This window comes from Bufo bufo, chromosome 1 (assembly GCF_905171765.1).
Source record: "Bufo bufo chromosome 1, aBufBuf1.1, whole genome shotgun sequence".
Classification (NCBI taxonomy): Eukaryota; Metazoa; Chordata; class Amphibia; order Anura; family Bufonidae; genus Bufo; species Bufo bufo.
This window is the reverse complement of record NC_053389.1, coordinates 290550550-290573603: the sequence shown is the minus strand read 5'-3', so window position 1 is coordinate 290573603 and position 23054 is coordinate 290550550. Positions and strand designations below refer to the sequence as shown.

Sequence of the window (23054 nt, the reverse complement as noted above, 5' to 3'; positions counted from 1 at the left end):
GGAACGCAGAGAAGCATGAAAAACGAAATGAATGGGTCAGGATTCAGTCTGGACGCTGTGTTTGCTACATGCATCGCATCTGGATGGAAAACTTGGTCGTGTGAAAGAGCCCTAATGCTTGTTTCACATTTGCGCTGGACAGATCTGGTAGACTGTTCTGGTCGGGAACAGACTGACGGATCTTGCAGCAACCCAGCAAATATGCAGAGAGTCAGCCAGATGAAAAAAAGCTGCGCACATCAGTTTTCTTTTCGGCATGTTTGCCGGGTTGCGGCCTGATTTCCTGGCGATCTCCATTATGGTTAATGGGGCTGGCAATGCCGTATCCAGACACCTCCCAGCCGGCTGCTCCCTGCCGACACATCCTGGCGGAGGTGTCTAACGCAAATGTGAAACAAGCCTAATGCTGCTACCACACGCTCAGGATTTTTTATCCAGTTTTTGAAGCCAAAACCAGGAGTGGATTCAAAAAAAAAAAAGAAAGTACTTGCCCTTAATACTTTTGTTCTTTTTAGGATCCACACGTGATTTAGACTTCAAAAACTGCATCAAGAAACCTGAACGTGTGGTAGCACGCCTATGCCGTCCACTCAAATGATTCCAGTAACAGAAATCATCTTTTACCCGTACATTTTCAGTAACAGAAGTAGCGACAAACCAGCTTACCAAGCACAGCACCGTACATTGTATAGCGGCTGTGTTGATATCGCGCTCAGCCCCACTGAAGTGATGCTGTGCTAGGTAAGATGAGAGAAGGCAGCGGCACCCACAGGAGTGTCGATGCCTTCTCAAACAGCTGATCGTTGGGGGTCCCGGGTGTCAAACCCCCACTGATCAGATACTGATGATCTCTCCTGAGGATTGGTCATCAGTTTCAAAATTCCGGAAAACCCCTTGTATATTAATAGCCTATCCTCTGGATAGGTCATCAATATCAGATCATGAGGGCTGACACTCGGCACCCCTGCCCACCAGCTGTTTGAAGATGCTACAGCGCTCTTGTGAGTGCTGTGGCCTCCTAACAATGCCACGCATTGTATACTTGCTGTGCTTGGTATTGCACCCCAAGTCAATAATTAACTCTTGGAAAACCCCTTTAACAGTGAGCAGGGGACATATGGAAGGGAGTATGACTGCACAATCAGACCAAAAAGAGGCTTGTTTGTAGTCTGTTACCATGGAGATATCCAGGGCTGCACAGGATCACCAAGGGGTTTGCATAATCCAAGTATGGCGCTGTGATGTGCCAATCCATGTACATGTATGGAGCTGTGATGGCACAGGCTCAGGAGCTGAGCCCAGGGCCGGCGTCAGCACCCGGCACACCCAGTCAAGTGCTGGGGCCTACTGCTTTTCGGGGGGCCCACTGTGCCCGCTCACTCCTGCAGCTGTGTTCTGCCTGTTCTGAATTCTAGGGCAGCTTACCCCAGCAATGCAGACAATTTTCGCCATGTGCAATGCTGGGGTGGGGGCCCCAGGACTCAGAAGAGGGTAGATGGAGTTTCGGTAGATGCTATGCTAGAATGGAGCTCTTAGAAGGAGGTCTGTGAGGTCACTGGTCCCATGCTCCTTCAAGGTCACATGATGAAAGGTGGAAAGTGCTGAGAAAACCCGACTGCAGCAGCTTGTGAAAGGAGGAGGGGCTGTGTCTGCCTGTGGGCAGCCCAGTGAGTGAGGTAGGACGTGCTGCAGGCCTGGAGTACACAGAGCTTCATGGGGAGCAGGTGAGGGGGTAGGTGGAGCACTCGGGGGCAGTGGGGTTCAGGTGGAGTGGAATCTGGTTCAATTAATCAATTCTGAGGGCATGACGTGTGTGTGTCTGTCTCTCTCTGTGTGTGTGTGTGCCCCTGTGTACGGCGGGTCCGCAATACATGGGGCACTTGAATGGGTCCGCAATCATGGAGATGCGGTGCGGAAGCACAGATGGGAAGCACTACAGAATGCTTCTGTGGCATTTCTGGCCGTGCCTCCACACCGCAAAAAAATAGAACATGTTCTATTTGTTTGCGGCGTGGACGGATCACGGACCCATTCAAGTTGAATGGGTCTCGATCCGTTCTGGCTGCCGCACGGACGTTGCCCGTGCATTAAGGGACCACAAATTGCGGTCCCCAATGCAAGGAAAAGACGCACAACGGCCGTGTGCATGAGGCCTAAGGCATTGCTTAGACTCCATACCACAGTCTAGCCAGTGTCTAATGGGTTACAGTTTAGACCACCTTCTGGTACATGTTGATAGTTCCCTTTTAAACCCCAGTCCATGTCCCCTCAGTACTGGGAATCAGTAGAAGTCATATTAGAAGGTAACATAAGGTTGGAGCATAACTAAAGGTGGAATTCCTAAAGGTGGCCACACACATTAGATAGAAGTTGTGTCTGTCCAGGTGTCTGTCCATATGTATGTCTCTGTCCCTGTGTGTGCGTCCATCCCTGTGTGCGCGTATGTGTGTCTGTGCGTGCAGCCGTTTCTCCCTCCTTCTGTGTGTGCGTCCTTCCCTCCGTGCGTCCCTGTGTGTCACCATCACCCTGCCCGCAGTGTTCCCATGTCTTGACACAGCTGCATCAGGACGTTCTGTGTGGGGCAAGAAGAAGATTGAAGAAGAGGCAGCACCGCCAGCATGGAGTCCGTGGGAGAGACACAGGGAGGCACACTAAGGACGTAGGTAATACTACCACATGATCTACACTAGTGTTATCTGTGGTTTTACACAGGACTGCAGGTTACACTTCCACATTATCAGCACTACTGTCATCTTTGGTTTTACATAGGACTGCAGGTAACACTACTACATTTTCAGTACTCAGTCAGATAGTGTGCTGTTACATAGGACTGCAGGTGATATCTACTATATTATTTGTACTCAGAGTTATCACTGTGTAAGGGGGCCCACTGAGACTTTATCGCCCAAGGGTCCACATAAACCTCAAGCCGGCCCTGGCTGAGCCTATGCCATCTGATATCCTATATCAGTGATGGTGAACCTTTTACAGACCAAGGGCTTAAACTGCAACCCAAAACCCACTTATTAATCACAAAGTGCCAACACGGCAATTTACCCTGAATCCTACAGTCCAATATAGCATATCTTCCATGTATTTTATCATTTAGCTATAATAGCCGCCTATAACAGTGCGCTGCCTGTGCCGTTCATAGTGCGTCCTGCGCTGATGAATGGCAGGAAAGGTCTAAGGCATATTGGTACACCATGGACATTTTCCAGGGTGCGGGTGCCCCCAGAGAGGGCTCTGAGTGCCGCCTCTTGCACCCGTGCCATAGGTTCGCCACCACTGTCCTATATGGTAAATATCATGTAAAACAAGTTTGTGCTCACCTTGCCTCTTAGGGTACATGCACACGTTCAGGATTCATGTGCCGAGAATCAGCAGGTGTTTGCAGGCAAATCTGTGCGGTCAATCTGCATCAATTGGTGCGGATTTGCGTGCGGATTTTCCGCATGCGGATTTTACTAAGTGAATGAAGACAATCCAGTCAAGAAAATTAAAATAAGTTGACATGCTGCGGATTTTAAAATCCGCACCGCAGGTCAAAATCCGCACAGAAAAAAAATGTGCATCGTGTGCATGGAGAATTTCTAATTCTCATAGAATACAATGTACATGACCTACGGTGTGGATTTTCCGCACGCAATCCTGATTGTGTGCATTTAGCCTTAAAGTCTTACTGTTGTACTGTATTGAGAAATGGTACCAATAAAAAATACAGCGCATCCTGCAACAAACAAGCCCTCATACAGCTCTGTCAGCAGGAAAATATATAATGTGCAGCCAAGAGGTTTGTTTTCATTGTGTAAAAGTATTAGTACATGAAAAAATATAAAATTTGGTATCAATCATACTGATTTTCAGAATAAATTCATCATATCACAGTGAAGGTCATAAAAACTAAACGTGAAAAAAACAAAAAACTGCAAAGCTTCAATTTTCTCCACCCCTCCAAAAGAAAATTGCTAAAAGCTTTTAACTATATTTACCCCAAAACGGTGCCATTACAAATACAACATGCCCTGCAAAAAAACAAGACCTCATGAGGTTAATTGAAAAATTAAAAAAAGTTAAGGCTCTTGGAACATAGAGATGCAAAAAATAAAATGGTTATGGCATGTAGGTCCAAAATATCTGAGACGCCAATGAGTCATAGCAGACAGGTAAACCAAGGATAACTGGGCAAAGTGATATGGGAATAATAGATTTGTGGGTAAAACTTTGATTCGAAGGTAGTTCATAAATATTTCATCTAATGGCAAATGTTCTCATTCATTTTAAAGAGCATCTGTCAGCTCTCCTGTACTAATACATTTATTCTCTGTGATCGTTTTGGTACATCTTTTCTTAGAGCTTAAAGTTGCATCATTCCTCTGTTATTCCTCCTAGAAATGTATGACTACACTGACAACTAGCAATTGACAGCTTGGGGGGCAGAATCAGTGCTTACAGTGTTAGAATATGTCGACACACATCTCTCAGACGACGAGAAAAGCAAGCAATTTATTCATACATTTCTAGGAGAAATAACAGAGGAATGTTACAGAACAGCTGTTCCAAAGTTGCTATTTCTAATGGAATGCAAGGGACAGGTCCTATTTAACTAAAAGTTAGGGCATTTATTTTGCTTTTCCATACCACAGGAGGCAGCATGACATAAAACCAGAGATAATTCACCTTTGTGTTGGCCTGGGCCAGCTGTGTTTGAAGCTGTTCCATCTCTCGTTTCAGGTCCTCCTTCTCCTCATTCATACGTTCTCTATCACTGCGTTCCCTCTTAAAGTCTTCTTCAAAGATGGCTACCTATAAAAGAGGTTAAGGGATGCAGTATTATATACCCACATGTAACTACTTAGTACACAAGTCTACGAAAGAATGCACCAGGTTATACAATGCGTATCCACATTAACGTTATTCCTCCAACATCTGACAGTTACGAGACTGTATAACAACATTTCATTAGTAGGCTCAATTTTTTTTTTGAGGATTCATTTCAAAATGTTTATTCAGGCTTCTTATTATTATTATACAGCTCGCATTGAACAGAATAAATCTGAGTTCAGACAGCTCCACCTAGTGGTGGCTGCAGGCAGTCAGAACTTTATCATAGTGATGCGCTTTAAATCCTAGACTGGAGGCCCAGAGGTTGGAGAAGACTCCTCAGAGGTGATCTCATTTACATGTATAAATACGTCTGGTCAACAGTGATTTAGACATCAATACAGGAAAGGCTTAGTCACAGTTAGAGTACTCAAAGTATTGATTGCCCCCTCCCCCCCCCCCCCCCCCCCCCAAGAGGTAGTAATGGCAGAAACTATGTCAGTGTTTATAAGGCTATAGGTTTATCTAATAGAAAATGACACTGAGGGTTATAATCAAACAGTTAATGCTGTAGAACTGACCTAACAAAGGATGAACTTCATGAACCCCTGTCTTTTTAACCCATGTAATAAAGAAACTGTCAAGTAAATGTACTCGGTTGTATCTGCATATTCCATAGGCTTTAAAAGGAGAGAGTGAATGGTCCGTACATGACTATTTCTCCAAATAGAAAATGGATCCAACCACTTGAGTGGACATGCCATAAGCAAGAAAACCACATAGCATGACCGCAAGTCATCTGAATTAACTGAACTGAAGAAGTTTCCTGCCTAAGGATTTACAGGGAAGCAGTCACCCAGATTCTGGACAAACAATGTATCATTCAGCACCAGTGATTAAAGGTTTGTGTCAAGTTTCCAACTTATCCCCTATCAACAGGATAGGGAAAAATTAACTAATTGTTGGGGGTCTGACCACCGATCCTATTCTCCTGATCAAAAGGAGTGGAAGGTCGGGCACACACCCTTCTGCTCCATTCACTCTCTATGGGAGTGCTGGAGATAGCAGAGTACAGTGTTCAGCTGTTTCCGGGAGTCCCATAGAGAAGGAATGTAGTGGGATTGGTGGGGGATCCCAGCGGTTAGACCCCAGCGATCAGTTAATTTTCCCCTACCCTGTGGATAGGGGATAAGTTAAAAACTTGGCAAAACGCTTCAAGACATGCAAAGCATTAGAACATTACCATACAGGATATATCTAGACAAGGGTAAATGATAGCCACTTATGTGCAAAGAAGCAATTACTTAAAAAAAAAAAAGTCATTTCATTCCCAAGACTATACAATACAAGTCTGTTTTCAACCTAGAAGTAAGTGATGTACTGTACAAGAAATATAAAGGTTCAGCTATGAGGCGGCCAACAGCGAGATGTCCTAATGCTTGCTAAATCCTTCAAATCAGTGGATTAGTGAAATACACCTTCTTAAAGAGAACACACAAAGGTAATTAAAAGCGATTAAGGGACTGATAACAGGATTTATGACATTTGCCAAGTCATAAAGCCCTGGATTTACAAAATATGTCTTAGGGCACTTTTACATGGGTCAAAGATGGGGCAATTATGAGGACTGAACAGTCGTACTCAATAACTGGCTCCTGTAAATGTGCCGCCGATCACCTAACAAAAGAGCAAACGCTTATTTAATGGTCAATCACATCTTTCCCGAAGCACCCAAAAATCAGACATTTATAAGGATGTGCTGCTTACCAAGACTGGACCAGTATGGTGAGGCGGAATCGTTGCCATCATCATTTATCCTCACACATCACCAATGATCGCTGCATGTAAATTCAGGGGGCAGTGATGGGGAAGGAACATTCCTCCTTCCCCCATCACTGCCTGCTCTACTGGCCTGTGTAAAAGCGCCCTAAGGTATGAAAATTGAAAATGGTATATAGTCTATAGATAGACTTACAAACCATACACCGTCTTATCACAACCAACCAGTTTTAATAAAGGGCCGTCCAAGATTAGCATAAAGGAGTCATCTCGTTTTCCAGAAACTGGGCTGTGTCTGGTATTGCAGTCCCTTTACTTGACTTGTATCAGCTGCAATAGATAAAACCCATGCACAAGAGTGGCGCTGCTTGTAGCAAATAAAAGACAACCCAACTTTCAAAGGGTTACTGTGTTGCAGAACTCCAAATGCCCCATTCCCAAATCAAGTTAAATATAAAAATGGCTGTTCTGACCCCTATACAGATAGGCCATCAGTTTACTATTCAGTTATCTTTGCAATAACCTATTGCCTATAGTCAACCACTTAAAATATCCAACTAGTCCTAGAAAGCAGGAAAATATATAGTAAATACAGCCACATTGAGGGCTTACAGAGTCTAAAACATTGATTTGGTTTCATTAAGATTATCAATGTTCAATGCGGGGGGTCTAACCCCCCAAGACCCCAAAAGGACCCCAGGGGCAGCCAAGATCAAGTGAGTAATGAACCCCTCAATGTGTATCCAGATGCCAGGCTGAGACTCGTACTGCAGCTCAGTCCCCAAAAAAATAATGAAATCATTCGATACTTTGCAGGATGTACAGGATGAACGTCTTGGTCCAACTGGGGATTATCAACTGTATTAATAGTCAGTGAAGCAGATGGACTTGACCTCCTGCCAGAACATTCATCACCATAAATGAGTTGCATCACAGAAGCTCAGGAACCTTCAATAATCTCTTGCTCAAAGATTATATTAACTAAAGAGGAAATAATAGATAACAAATGTGGATCTGCTGCATCAGATGACGCAAAAGACCGTTAACAACACCTTTGTATCTGCCCTATTAGGTCCATCCGCAAAGACAACATTTTATTAGATAAGCATCACATGCCATTAAAGGGGTTGTGTCACAAAGCATATTCTATCGTTTCAAACCAGCACCTGGATCTGACTACTTTTGTAATTGCATGTGATTAAAAAATTTGTATAGCCAGTGAGCTATTCAACAAAATGAATCTGTATAGCGCCACCTGCTGTTTGTTATTTTCCTTATTGTTTGTCCATTTCACTGAGATGGTTGAACGTGCTCCATTTAAGTCTTAACCCCCTCTACCCCAGGCCAGTTTTTGCCCTTCTGCCCAGGCCATTTTTTGCAAATCTGACACGTGTCACTTTATGTGGTAATAGCTTTGAAACACTTATTTATCCAAGCCATTCTGAGATTGTGAATTTGAGTCAATATATTTCTACTTTATTTATGAAAAAATCCCAAATTTATCAAAGATATTAAAAAAATTAGCAAATTTTCAAAATGTCAATTTCTCTGCTTTTAAAACAGAAAGTGATACCTCATAAAATATTTATTACTTAACATTCCCCATATGTCTGCCATATGTCACGCACGGTTGCTATGAGATGATCGGGATGGGGATCCGATCTTTATTATTTTCCCTTATAACATGGTTATGGTTCAATATCTTTTTATTGAGATATAAGATACGTAGTAGCATAAATCGGAAGAATGCTTCATGAGAATGACAACTTCAACATGCCTTATAACATAAAATAAACATAAAAAAAATAATTTAACTCACCTTAATCCACTTGTTCGCGCAGCCCGGCTTCTCTTCTGTCTTCATTCATCTTTGCTGTGCAGTAGGAAAAGGACCTGTGGTGACGTCATTGAGCTCATCACATGGTTCATCACATGATCCATCACCATGGTAAAAGATCGTGTGATGGACCATGTGATGAGCACAGTGACATCATCAAAGGTCCTATTCCTCAAAGAAGAAGACAGAAGAGAAGCCGGGCTGCGCGAACAAGTAGATGAAGGGGAGTTAAAAATTTATTTATTTTTTTTAACCCCTCCAGCCCTATTGTACTATGCATTCTGTATTAAGAATGCTATTATTTTCCCTTATAACCATGTTAGAATGGAAAATAATACAATCTACACAACACCTAACCCAAACCCGAACTTCTGTGATGAAGTTCGGGTACCAAACATGCCGATTTTTCTCACGCGCGTGCAAAACGCATTACAATGTTTTGCACTTGCGCGGAAAAATCGCACATGTTCCCGCAACGCACCCGCATCTTTTCCCGCAACGCCCGTGTGAAACCAGCCTTACACTTTACCACTCTTGCAAAAACAGAAGATGCCCTTGCTAGGTAAAGCTATATTACTTGAGGGCATCAGTTTCCCTGGAGTAAAATGGGGGAGGTTACCTGTTGTTTGAGCAGATCAATCTGAGTAATAAGTTCTTGGCGCTGAAGGAGCCCTGTCTCCTCTGTGGAGGAAATGAAAGATGGAGAACGTGGAGCTGATCCCTGCAGCTTTAAAGCTTCTTCGAGTGCCTATGAAGACAACAAGACTTAATCCAACAAGTCCACAAAAATGTTCTTAAAAATTTTCTCTGTCACAGTTGAGGACTTTAGAAGAATCCTATAGTTGATCATAATTACTTTATTCAGCCGGCTGATCTCTCGCTCCTGGTATTCCCGCTGTCTGCTGGTGGAGCTCAACTGGTCATGAAGGAACTTGTTCTTCTGCTTCAAATCCCTTATCTCAGACTCCAGCTTCTGAATTTGCGACTGTGAAGGTATAAAAGAAGAATTTCAGTTTTAGAATGGGATACACAGGGCCATCATAGAATGGCGACATTTAGCCTTAGGCTTTGGGTATGTAACTTCAAAACACCATACCTCTGGGGTTTTCCCATTCAAGAAAGTCGTGGCCTATTGCTAGGAAAGTATATGCCATCACTTTATGACCCTCAGAAATGCAGAGAATAACGGGGCCAAAGAGGTCGATAATGGGATTGTGGAGGTCCTGGCGGTCGATATGCCATCACTTTCTATGACAGTAAAATCCCTTTAATGCATTTTTTTTATTTTTATAAAAACCCTTCTAGTACCTTTATTTTAATGGGCTACCGATATTACAAGTTTCTTGCAGTGTAATTTTCATGTGAATAAGCACCTGCCCAGCTGTAACAATATGGAAAGACAGATTCACTTTACACTGATCACATCGGAGCACCAACACCCTATACAGCCAGAACATTTAAGCTGTGTAGGTTCCCCCCTGTTCCACAAAAACTGCCCTGACCCATCGAGGCAAGGACTCCACAAGACCTCTCAAGGTGGCCGGTGGCATCTGGCACCAAGACTTTAGTAGCAGGTCCTTTAAGGGGTTGTCCCATAACAAAAAAAAAAACTATCCTCTATCCACAGGACCAACCTGGTGCCCCGCCAATCATAAGAAGAGTTGGCCTGTGTTTTCCATATGAATGGATCACGGTGGTGACACATGTGCGCTGCCACTCCAACTGCTGGAGATAGCCAAGTAGAGCGCTCAGCCATCTCTGGCAGTATCATAGAGTAGCTTTTCTGTGGCATCGGACTAGACAGCTAGCCTTCCCTCCTCATGTACATCAAAGAGCATTGGGGGTCCATGATCCCATTGCAGATTTACTGATTGTCCTTTGTTGGACCACTTGGAAGTTTCTATCCACTGCACACCAGGAACACCACACAAAGCCTACAATTCTGGACATGCTCTGACCAAGTCATCTAGTCATCACCATTTTGTCCTCGTCAAAGTTGCTCAGATCCTTTTCCGCTTCCAACACAACATCTCCAAGGACTGACTGTTCACTTGCTGCCTCATATATCCCACTCTTTGACAGGTACCATTGTCACAAGTTACCAAGTGCTATTCACTTCACCTGTCAGCGGTTTTATTGTAATGGATGAACGGTTTACCTCCTTTTCCTCTATTTTGTCTCTAGCCAGAAGAAGTTTGCGGTCAAAGTCTCTCTGCTTCCGATCCCTTTCAGCCTCTTGCTCACTTTCAGATTTGGCAGCTTGTGAAAGTTTCTGGCGTAGAGACGTGATCTGTTTTATAGACATATATTGTCAATTGAATATCAAAAGCTCAGACAACCCTTTTAAGAAACCAGTAGGACTCTACTAGTGAGTGAAAAGACATGAAGCGTCAGGTTATGTGATGACATCACTAAACAACGTTTATAATGGAAGAATCATGGTCATACTCCCAAACTAAGGATTTATTACATAGCTTTATTTCCAATCACACAAATCACGCAAGGTTCTATACATACTAAAGAGTCTAATGGGCAGTCCTACTAAGTGACAGACATACTCCACCCACTGGACTGGGGTTTCAATCCACACTATAGATCTATCTGCACAGGTTTATCCTGTTCTGCGACAGTGTTTCTCAAGCTGCGTCATTGCAAACAGCTGAGCTGGAACCCAGGCCGTTTAGGACACGGGCCATAAGAGGCCGACAATGGAATGGAAGGGAGGTATTTCATTTTGTTATTTTACTTTGCCATCTTAGGGTAGCATAGTATTGGGCCACTCTAGGGGGTCTTTATTACTAGTAAACAGGGCCTTTAGTACTACTGGGAAGCACTATAGTGAGCTTTATTACTACTGGAGGCACTATAAGAGAGGGCATTCTTGCTATGGGGGCACACTATGGGGGCTTTATTACTACTGGAGCCACTATAAGAGAGCAATAGTACTAGTGAGGCATTATAGCTAGCATTACTACTACTGTGGGCACTATAGTAGGCTTTATTACTAGTGGAGCACTAAAGGAGGGCAATAGTACAAACGGGGCACTATAGATAGCATTATTACTACTGGGGGCACTATACGGGGCATTATTATATAACTGCCACATTATGGCAAGTTTATTACTACTGATGGCATTATAGTGTGCTTCTACTACTAATGGAGGCCCTATAGGGGAAATTATAACTACTGGGGGCACTATGGTGGGCTTGATTACTATTGGTGCACGATAGGGCGGGGAATTATTACAATTGGAGGACTAAGGGGAGCTTACTGCTACTATGAACACTATGGGTGCATTATTACTACTAGGAAAACTATGGGGAATTACTGTTGGTCAAACTATGGAGGGCACTATTATTAATGTTGGAGAAGCATTACTACTATTGGGGGAAATGTGGGGGGCTCCCTGCCACAGTATCAGCTTGGCAAAGTCAATTTTGGGGGACACTGTTTGTGGCACTATTACTGTCAGGGGCACTACTTGCTGGTCAAAGTTATTTTTGAGGGCACTGTGTGGCAATAATTATCGAAGGGGACACTACTTGTATGCTACTAGTAATTGCAGGGTGGCTATCCGTTTCTTCAGTATAGTATTTAGGGGCACTGAGGAGCACAGTGGGCACAGTTTGGGAGTCGCAGCAGGAGGACACTGTGGGGTCACCAAGTCTGTGTTGACATGGGGGCAGAAGATTAAGAAAAGTGAGGAATATAAGATGCTTGGGTGGCAAACTCTGCACAGGACAGAAGTAGCTGGAAGAGGCTGTCATGGCGGTTTGGTCGAAATGAAAGAAAGGAAAGAGAACATCTCCCTCAGAGGAGTCTTCACTGGCTGAAATAGGTATGCAGTGCTATATTCTCCTGTATGCTTGGTAGTATACCATTATCATGGGCCCTGATGTGGTATTCAGACAGGAAGACTAGTACTGCATGCTGCACTGTTCTTTCCGTCAAATCTGAAGAAACTGCTGACCGAAAATCAGAACAGAAGCTGACAGAGGTGTGAGAATAGCCTTACGTGTTAACCTTCATCCCTATCGCTTGGGGATACTTGGTTGGAACGCAGATGGCGTGAAAAGGGTGAGAAACACTGCTCTATAATATATTCTAATATTGGACAGCATTTTTAATGTGATTATCACCACTAGAAACTAAATAGAAGGCTAGATTTTATCCAGATCAATATCAATTGAGCTAGATAAAAATCATAACTTACGGATGATTAGATATTATCAATACGAGCAGGAGTATGTATATGATAACAATAGAGTACCTTCTCTTCATACTGATGTTTCATAGAGCGGAACTGCTGATCCCACTGCTTATTCACATCTAGGAGCTGAAGAAAAAAAAAAAGAAGTTATGGAAGACTTGGAATTAAGTAAAACGAAAATGAGTGATATCAGCAGTACAAGAGGCTATCCTGCAAGGCGAAAACTAAGCACAGTTTAACATTGAATGCCATTTAACAGTGGGGTTGCCCCCAACTGACAATCCCTTCTCAATATGAAGGCACCCCATCGATCAGCTTATCACAGTGCGTCTGGCTGCTGAAAGCCCCGACAACCAATTGCTGCTGCCAAAGAAACCTTCAGGTAGCCAAGTAAATGGGTGACCATGTTACACAAGGCTATGCCAAGTCTGCACTTTTCAGATGCGATCCGAGGTTACAGCAGGTATTCAAAAGGGGTTGAATACATACGAACATCACCGCTGAGGCCAATGAATGGCTGCAAGAGTCATGTGTATGTACAGCCCATAATACACAAGTCACCTGTTTATTCAGTCCTTTCAAGTGACTTGTATATTGGAAATGCATTACCCGAAGCAGGAAGTATCTGCTCTTGGTTTGTTATTTAAAATTATGTCATGTATTGTCAATGTAATCTATTGCACCCAGTATAGCGGTGTACGGATGGCACAATCAGGTTTCATACTCCCGTTTCAGCCTTTTTATTAGAAGGTTAAGTGGAGATTTAGTATCCGCCCTAGCTCAGTCAGTCTAGACGAGTTCAGAGAGGAAGGAAGCAGCGAGCTATGCTCCCTCTTTTAAGGCCCAAAAAAACTTCAGAGACTATCAGATATCTGCAAGATCCACAAAAAGAGAGAAAGCAAAGAAGAGAAAGAGAGGAAGATAAAAGGAGAACTTAGAATCTGCATGGCCAATCATAGGAGTCAGCAAGGTAACCTGCTACTACAGCCATTCTGACTTTGCTGCTGTTAGGGCCACCATTAAGACATCCTTCACACGTGGACATGTCCTAGCCAGACGTGCCTTCAAAACCCTGTATCCTGCAGACTGAACACTACAGCCAATATTGCCAAGGTACTGTTGCCAGCCATAGATTCTGCTGAGAGAGACTTTACTAAGAAAGTGAACAAAGAGGGCCATAACTCCCATTCTTGCCTAAACTCATACATCACCATCTGGGAAAGGATAGCACTGTGTACAGTTGGAACTGTGACTGCTATAGTGGGATGTACTACAACTCCCATTTTGCACTACAGTAAAGAAAGAGGTTTCTTCTCCCTCTGGCGTGGTTTTCCGACTCCTATAACATACGTTGACCATTGCACTCTACAGGCCCTGCCTTGCACCCATACAGAAACTTGCCATCATAGGCACCCAAACTGCCATCAGGCAGGGGCCCCAGAACCTGGGTGTGCCCCAGGGTAAGAAAGGGTGAACCCTCCTTCCAATGCATGGTCCTAGGGAACAACAGTGTGTTGAAAGTCGTTATGATTGACTGACAGCCAAAGCCACTACCATCCCTATCCTCCACTCCAGCTCCTCCAAGGTTGTCGCAGAAAGAGTTGTCTTTATACTAGTCTGAAATCTCCCAAAATGTAATACAGCACAAGTCAGTTAGGCCTCTTTCCCTTTAAAGTGTGCGTTTATTTTTGGAGAGGTGACACTTGTATACCAGGGAATCACATAAGTAACATCCGATTTGGTTACAATGCATATAATAGGACATTTCTATGTATGCCGCTGTCTAGAATACAAGTGTAGCGTAAAACCAGAGGCTAGAACCAAGTTCATGCTTCACATTTCCATGTAAGACATTTGTTCACCTCTGTCCTCTGATGTTCTAGAATTTTCACTTTCTTCAACAAGGACCCAACTTGGTCTTTATTGGAAGGTTTTTCCAGCAGTTTGGCGGTCTGGAATCAAGAAATAAAATTAACATTCAGCGTGGATAAACTGGAACAAAGTGTCAGGAATGGGCATGATTAGAGCCCCAAATCCTGAGAATTCTCTGTTCTGTGGAGTCGGTGGCAGATCACATTTATGGAATAGGCTTTCATTTAGTTTGCTTCAGTTTCTATGTATCTCAGTAAGGTCTCATGCACTTGACCGTATTTTTGGTCTGTGTCCGATCCACTTTTTTTTTTTTGCAGATCGCACACGGGCCCATTAATTTCTATGTGTCCGGAAAAAACAAAAAACGGACAGCACACAGATGTCATCCGAGTGCTGTCCACATCCATGCAGCCAGGCCTCGGCACTCCAGCTGTTGTGAAACTACAATTCCCAGCATGCTCCATCCATTTCTGTGAGTTGCCTACCCCTGTTCTAGAACAGGTCCTATCCTTGTACGTTTTTCAGACAAGAATTAGCTTCTTTTTTTTTCATAGTGTGTCCCACGAAAATTGCAGGATCCGTATTTTACGGATCTGCAATTTGCTGTCCGCAAAGCGGATATGGTTGTGTGCAGGAGGCCCCAGAAGGCTGTTCACAACTAAATCAATCAGAGAGCTTGTTGGATCGCTCAGTCTCCAGCTCCTCTCTTCTGACCACCTCAAAGTTGAGCTTACATTTGATCATAAATCAGCTTAGAAGATTGTTCAGGGGAGGTCAGACTTTGGAGAAGGAGCCATAACACTGCCGGCCGGATGTGGCTGCTACATACTGTGATACACACAGGCTGCAGCAGCTAGATGAAACTAACAAAATACAGCGCAAAATACATTGAAATCAATAAAAATGGCTCCAAAGATGTCCATTGCCTTTAAATTAAGTCTGCAGCTTTACATGGGACTGCGAGTAAAGTGGCATCAATACAAACAGGATGAAATAGGCCGATAATGCTTGTGGAGCACATTCACACCATGATTAAACTGCAGTTTGATATAATAAAGGTGTTATGTGAGGAGTTTTATATGGAAACCTACGGGATATGGTCTAGAATTTCCTGAACTGATAGTCCGCCTAAGAAGATTGCATGCTAACCCTATTAGAACGGGATCTAAACTTTCTAGGAGAACAATCCCCGCGATTGTCCTTACAGATATATCAGGAGAAAGTGCTTAAAGAGGTAGTACAGTTTCAGCAAATTATGGCTATTTATTGCATCCAATTTGCTGATCTATTTTCTTCTTCAAGATCTCTGCTAGCAGTCACTCAGTAGGAACCACCATGACACCATGTGGATAGAAATCTGTCCCGTTCTTGTGATGGACACGCAGTTATCAGAGCTCACATGACTGGGACAGATGTTTTTGTTTTTTTATCCACTGAATGTAACAGATGTACCTACTGAATGACAGCAAGCAGGGTTCATTGAGAACTTCCGATATTGCTTTTATATTTTTAATACTGTTAACCTATTCTCTGGACAGGTTATCAAAGTCTGGGTTCTTCACGGGCGACACAAATGTGAAGGCTATACCCCTGTAAACCCACTTTAGCCACGAGGAGCTTCTCTGCTTTGGACAATCCCTACTTGTTAGAAGGGTCCCTTGGCAACAAGTGGTGGACGTCATGTGGGGTAGGGGGTCCCTAGCGTGCTACCCTCTTCTATGAGCGAAGATCTACTAACAAAGCAAAGCACTCTTGCTCGGGCTGGACCAGTCCATGTATTACACACAGAGCAAGGCAAAGACTTGGCGCTATGCAGCTTACAGTACATCTGATCAATGGGGGTTTCAGAAGACGGATCAATATCGCTCAGCTGATCTCCAGGCTTCAAGCTACAAAAGGGGCTGAAAATTAACAACTGGAAATGTTCATGCTGGTAAAAGGGGCATTTCTTAAAAGGACACTACCTAGGGGATTTGAAGGGACAGTCTGATTTCTGCAAAATAAAGTTTTCCCACATATAAGGCTACTTTCACATTAGCGGCAGCCTTCTCCGGCGGGAGAACAGCCTGCCGGATCGGTGCTGCCGCGAGTGCATGCGTGCCGCTGGAAGTCGTCGTTTTATTCCGCCCGCCTCTCAGCATGTTTGCCGTGCTGCGGCTGGACCTCCGGCCAGTCCCCATTATAGTGAATGGGGCCATAGCAGATTACCGGCGGCAAGCATGCACTAGCGGCAGCACGGATCCGGCAGGCTGTTCTCCCGCCGGAACAGCCTGCCGATAATGTGAAAGTAGCCTAATACAAGTTTCCAATATACTTTCTGTATCGATTTCTCCGTTTTCAAGATCTCTGCTTGCTGTCATTCCACAGAAACCTTCAGTGGTTACATCCAGAGGATGCAGATCGGTTGTACGGCTCCTTATAAGGCTACTTTCACACCTGCGTTTAGGTCGGATCCGTCTGGTATGTGCCCAGACGGATCCGCACCTATAATGCAAACGCTTAGAACCGTTCAGAACGGATCCGTTTGCATTACCATGAACAAAAAAAAAAAAAAAAAATTTTTTTTTTTTGTTCATGATAATGCAAACGGATCCGTTTTGACTTTACATTGAAAGTCAATGGGAGACGGATCCGTTTGAAAATTGAGCCATACTGTGTCATCTTCAAACGGATCCGTCCCCATTGACTTACATTGTAAGTCTGGACGGATCCGTTTGCCTCCGCACGGCCAGGCAGACACCCGAACGCTGCAAGCAGCGTTCGGGTGTCCGCCTGCTGAGCGGAGCGGAGGCTGAACGCTGCCATACTGATGCATTCTGAGCGGATCCGCATCCACTCAGAATGCATTAGGGCTGGACGGATCCGTTCGGGGCCGCTTGTGAGAGCCTTCAAACGGAACTCACAAGCGGAGCCCCAAACGCTAGTGTGAAAGTAGCCTAAGTCAGATCTATTATAACTACGCTGTTACGAGCCAAGCACCTGAGTGATCATCACATGACCAGGACATATTCGCATCCTCCAATGCATTGACCGATACGTATATTTTTGTAGATTTTCAATGGGAGTTAAAGGGGTATTCCGGGTTTTTGATATTTATGATCTATCGGTATAATAGGTCATCAACATCAGACCGGTGGTAATTCGATACCTGAAATCCCCACCGATCAGCTGTTTTTGGCAGCCACCTTCTGCTTCCGGCTCTGTCCACTGTTTAGCTTCCAGTGCCGATGGTTGCCGAAAACAGCTGACTGGTGGGGGTGCCAGATGTTAGACCCCACAATCTGATATTGATGACATATCAATGTCCAAAAGAAGGAATACCCCTTTAACTGAAAACAGAGACGCCATACATGTGAGCAACCCTAATGTTTTCTTCACTGACAAGTCCCCAACAGGACGCATTATAACAAGACACAAAAGTATAGTTGGAAGTTTATTCACCTGCTGATGTGTCGCATTTTCGACATTGGCTACGGTCTCCCCCTCCCCTGGAGTACTGCCATTTGTGGCTGCTGACACTTTCCCTCTATCCAACAGCAACTTTTTCAACTCAAGATTTTCATACCTGCAGATATAGACAAAAAGGAAAAAAGCACAGACAGAGATTTACCCATAATTCCACATATTCAGCCCCTTACAGTATACAGGGGAGCTGCACATTAAGCGACTCCACCATAAGAGCAGGGATACAATACTTTATGTTAGATGACGTTTCCCCCTACTGGTAATGTTAGGGTAGTGCGTTCCTGTTTGTACAAAGGAGCACTTTCCATCACATTTTATCATGTTTTAGTTAGGGCTCATGCACAGGAACATATTTTCTTTCCGCGTCCATTCCATTTAAATTTTTTTTGGACCGTATACGGAACCATTCATTTCTATGGGTCCGCCCAAAAAAAAATAATGAAAAAAACGGAACTTACTCTGTGTGCATTCCTTTTCCGTATGTCTGTATTTCCGTTCCGTAGAAAAATAGAACATGTCCTAATATTGTCCGCATTACGGACAAGGATAAGACTGTTCCATTAGGAGCCAGCTGTTCCGTTCAGCAAAATATGGAATGCACACAGACGTCATCCATATTTTTGGCGGACCGCAAAATACATACGGTCGTGTGCATGAAGCCTTAATTGTAAGATCATTCTAGAATATAACATCAGCTTTGAATCAATTCATTAGTTTAGACTCTTTGACCAAATGACAGGACAAGCTCCATTCCGCACGTCACTTTATAACCCCTAGTTGGATCAGGTTCGGATTATACAGGTATATTTTGTGGCACAATCAGTGGGGAAAAAAGAACAATGGGGGTCATTTACTAAACGCGGGCCAGTTCTGCTGTAGCAAAGTTGCACATTTTAGTTCAAATGGCATGTCTCACATAAATCTGCAGCTTTAGGAGTTTTTATGCCGCTTTGGCTTAGTGGAAGGGGTGGACCACAGCAAGCCAACACATTTACTATTATTTTTTTATGAAATGCAAGCCAGCTCCTCACACACGTGACAAATGTATCACGACGCCTGTGCCTCTTCATAAACTGGGCGTAGCTTACGGGCTTTTTACTAAGAATGGAGGGTGAAACGCAAGTCTTTAGTAAATGACCCCCAAGTCAGTAAGACATCTTGGTCTGTAGACACTTGTACAGCGGAGGTCTCTCACCTCATGTCTTGCTCAGCCCGGGTTCTCCGATTCCATTCAACCTCCAGTTTAGACCGAAGATCCTCATTCTCCTTCCTCAGCTGCTCGCATAAAGTCTGGACAAAAGGACATAAATAAGGTTTTCCTACACTTTTTCAGTCACATCCCATGCGCCTCAACAATGGTCAAACAATACTTGAGACAGGCTTTCCCGTTATATTGAAATTCAGCAAATCACTATGCAGCGTTCGGCATGTGGTCTGCACGTCCATAAACAAAAATCTTAATAAAAAAAAAGGTTTGCAAGCAAGCTTTATTTTTTCATAGTTGACCATTTTTTATATTATTTTTTTTTTTTTGGGGGGGGGGGGCGAAGGGGAAAATTGTGGATGCAATGTCACCAAAAATGACTACTCTAGCACTGGGGAGTTTTTTTTATGGTATTCACCCCACGTGTAATAAATGACATGAGTAATATTATGGACATTTTTGAACATGGCAGCACAAAGTCAGGTTTATCTTTAAAAAAAAATAATAATGATTTTATTTTTTTCATATTCTTAAAGTTATTCAACTGTTCTTTTAGTCCTCATAGGGGACCTGGACCTTCAATCACATCAACTATACAGTCTAATACAGTGTATAGGGACTCTTAGGCCCCTTTCACACGGGCGAGTATTCCGCGCGGATGTGATGCGTGAGGTGAACGCATTGCACCTGCACTGAATCCGGACCCATTCATTTCTATGGGGCTGTGCACATGAGCGGTGATTTTCACGCATCACTTGTGCGTTGCGTGAAAATCACAGCATGCTCCTCTTTGTGCGTCTTTCACGTAACGCAGGCCCCATAGAAATGAATGGGGTTGCGTGAAAACCGCAAGCATCCACAAGCAAGTGCGGATGCAATGCGATTTTCACGCACGGTTGCTAGGAGACGATCAGGATGGGGACCCGATCATTATTATTTCCCCTTATAACATGGTTATAAGGGAAAATAATAGCATTCTGAATACAGAATGCTAAGTAAAATAGGGTTGGAGGGGTTAAAAAAATAAATAAAATGTAACCCACCTTAATCGACTTGTTCGCGCAGCCGGCATCTCTTCTGTCTTTAACTGTGAGCAATAGGACCTTTGATGACGTCACTACGCTCATCACATGATCCATCACCATGGTGATGGATCATGTTATGGACCATGTGATGAGCGCAGTGACGTCATCAAAAGGTTCTATTGCTCACAGATGAAGACAGAAGAAATGCCGGCTGCGCGAACAAGTGGATTAAGGAGAGTTAAATTATTATTATTTTTTTTTTAACCCCTCCAGCCCTATTGTACTATCCATTCTGTATTCAGAATGCTATTATTTTCCCTTATAACCATGTTATAAGGGGAAATAATACAATCTACACTACAACTAACCCAAAACGGAACTTCTGTTAAGAAGTTCGTGCCTGGGTACCACAGTCGGTTTTTTATCACGCGCGTGCAAAACACATTGCACCCGCGCAATAAAAACTGAACATCGGAACGCAATCGCAGTCAAAACTGACTGCAATTGGGTAACTACTCGCGCGGGTTTGCCGCAATGCACCGGGACGCATCCGGACCTAATCCGGACATGTCCATGTGAAAGAGGCCTGATGGGTTCTCCATAACATCCTGCCAGAGGCAGGCTGAAGTGGCACCCAGAACGTGGCAAGCATGTGAGACTTCAGAAGACTCCTGGCTTACATGAGAATGACCAGACACTCCGCAATCAATTTTGTGGAGTGTGGATCAGAGGACATACGCAGCTCCCCCCTTCTGTCTAAGTGCTCAGATGCCAGCATCAGAGTGGGTTAAACTGCTGGGATCGGAGTTAACATACAGTTGGTAACCATATGCGATGGCACAGGCACATCTGCGCCCATGCTATCAAAGAGCTGTACTATTATGGTACTGGTATAGAGAAAGCACCGATGCTCGCAGTAATGCTGCTGCCTTCTTGCTGCTTGCCCTAGGTCGAGTGACGAAAAGTTAGGTTACGTGGCCTAGGCTCAGCTCTGTCCCATTGAAGTGAATAGGGCTGAGAACAATACCTATACAATATACGGCACTGTGCTTGGTAAGCTGTGAGAAGGGCCAATTGGCGGCGGTCCCGGTTGTCAGACCCCCACCGATCAGATACTGATGACCTATCCCAAGGATAGGTCATCAGTACAAAAATCTCGGAAAAGCCTTTTAACTCACTACTTAGAGGTATAACAGTACAGTGCTGAGCGAGAAGGGGTTAAAACAAGAGTACCTACAAGAAGTATTAAACAAGTGGGTGCTAAGTTTTTTCACCTATAAAGATCTGAGTTGCGGTTTGTATGCAGTGCCTGGAATCCAACTGAAAAGGACATTTGGGCAGAGTAATTCTGAGCTGCTGACATCACCTGACTGGCTGAGAGGAGCTGACAAACAGTATTCAGTGAAATATAGGAGGAAGTCTTAGCGCCTGCTAGTGGCAAAGTGGAGCCACACTAGTCAGCGGCTAAGTGACAACCACTAATGTGGAGTAATGGCATCCATACTGGTTGTGACCCAGTAATCCTGCTGCTGGAACCCCCAGCAATTATCTCTAAACTATGTCAGGAACTAAGGACAAGATTTACCAAGACTGGCATGTGCTACACAGGTCTCGATGGGCCCTGCGACGCCAGAGGATGGAGCGTCTCATGATAAAGTGTATGCTTATTCCGAAAGTCCATGTGCTAGACTCTAATCTACCCCTTTTGTCCTCTTCTAATACGCGACTGATGTAGGTTGTTAGTATTTGAGTAGGTTGGCAGTATTTGAGAAGACTTTCTGTAATTCCAACTTCTGGCCAGCAGATGTCCCCCTAGTTCCTTGTCTTGTGGGGATCTGATATAATATATGATGCATTTATTTTATTTTTTTAAGATATTCTTTTTATTGCTGATAATAAAGATCAATTTTTAAGCTTAATTTTGGTCAAAGTGCAGATTTATTTTGGTGATGAAATGTACTCCAGCTCATAGCTAGCATAGATGTCACTCATCATTTAGGACAGCTTCTGGCGTAAATGATGATAAACGTGCTGAGGCTGATGGCTCTGCCCACGCGCCACTCTTGCCATGCCCCCTTACCGGAAACTGGCGAGGGAGGAGTGAAAACACCAGTTGCAGCAAGATGCAGTCATAAACTTCATTTAAAAAGTTGCAAAACCGGGTTTGGAGACTTATTAACACCAAAAGACAAGGCGTAAAGAGACTGTAAATATCCCCCTAAGTGTTCAATTTCCATGCAGTGCCCCTACAGGGAAAAACATGCATTACACAAAAAAAAATTAAAACTAACATTCTTTGTAACACATGGATGCGCTGGGCACTTTTGAATGATAAACGCTCATTGTAGGCATTCTCTGGTCTGGAGAATAGATGAGGATCCTAAACTGGGGACCACCCTCTAATAACAACCCCTTTAAGCTATCTTCTCCAGCCTATTTGCACCTGAGTTTGCTCTTTAGTCATGGCCTTTATATCAGATGATAAAAACTATTATTGCAATAAATCACAATTTGCATTCCCATATCATTGTGCTCTGTACATGAGAAGAGGTCCTCACGCTCCTGTACCTGTAACACCGATGTCCGCTGCTCGTTTTTCTGGACTTTATCTGCCAGGCGGTTAAACTCCAGGACCAGGCGGCTCATGTGATTAAGAAGCCTGTTTCGGTCAGATTCCTCGGCAAACATACTTAACGAATTCCCCATTCGTTGTAGGTGATGACGAAGATTGTCATCCTCATTCTGTTCACAGAATCCAGGATTCTACAAAAAAAGGACCAAGTTACAGAGGGTTGTACAGGTCTACACCACTTCTGTCTACAGGCTGTGTCAATTTA

At 43.8% G+C, this 23054-nt stretch overlaps 1 protein-coding gene across 5 annotated transcripts in view; it reads right to left on the bottom strand.

Annotated features, from left to right (window-relative positions):
• The window catches only part of TNIP1 (TNFAIP3 interacting protein 1), a 91108-nt gene that overhangs the window by 9457 nt on the left and 58597 nt on the right, over positions 1–23054 (bottom strand). For all 5 annotated transcript variants that reach the window (XM_040440376.1, XM_040440398.1, XM_040440387.1 and 2 more), the window contains 9 exons: positions 22786–22980; positions 19184–19278; positions 17965–18088; positions 14514–14603; positions 12712–12777; positions 10599–10730; positions 9297–9425; positions 9060–9188; positions 4681–4806 (listed from right to left, as the gene is read on the bottom strand). In XM_040440376.1, the coding sequence (XP_040296310.1) occupies positions 4681–4806; positions 9060–9188; positions 9297–9425; positions 10599–10730; positions 12712–12777; positions 14514–14603; positions 17965–18088; positions 19184–19278; positions 22786–22980 (1086 nt within the window). The remainder of the gene's footprint in view (positions 1–4680; positions 4807–9059; positions 9189–9296; positions 9426–10598; positions 10731–12711; positions 12778–14513; positions 14604–17964; positions 18089–19183; positions 19279–22785; positions 22981–23054) is intronic.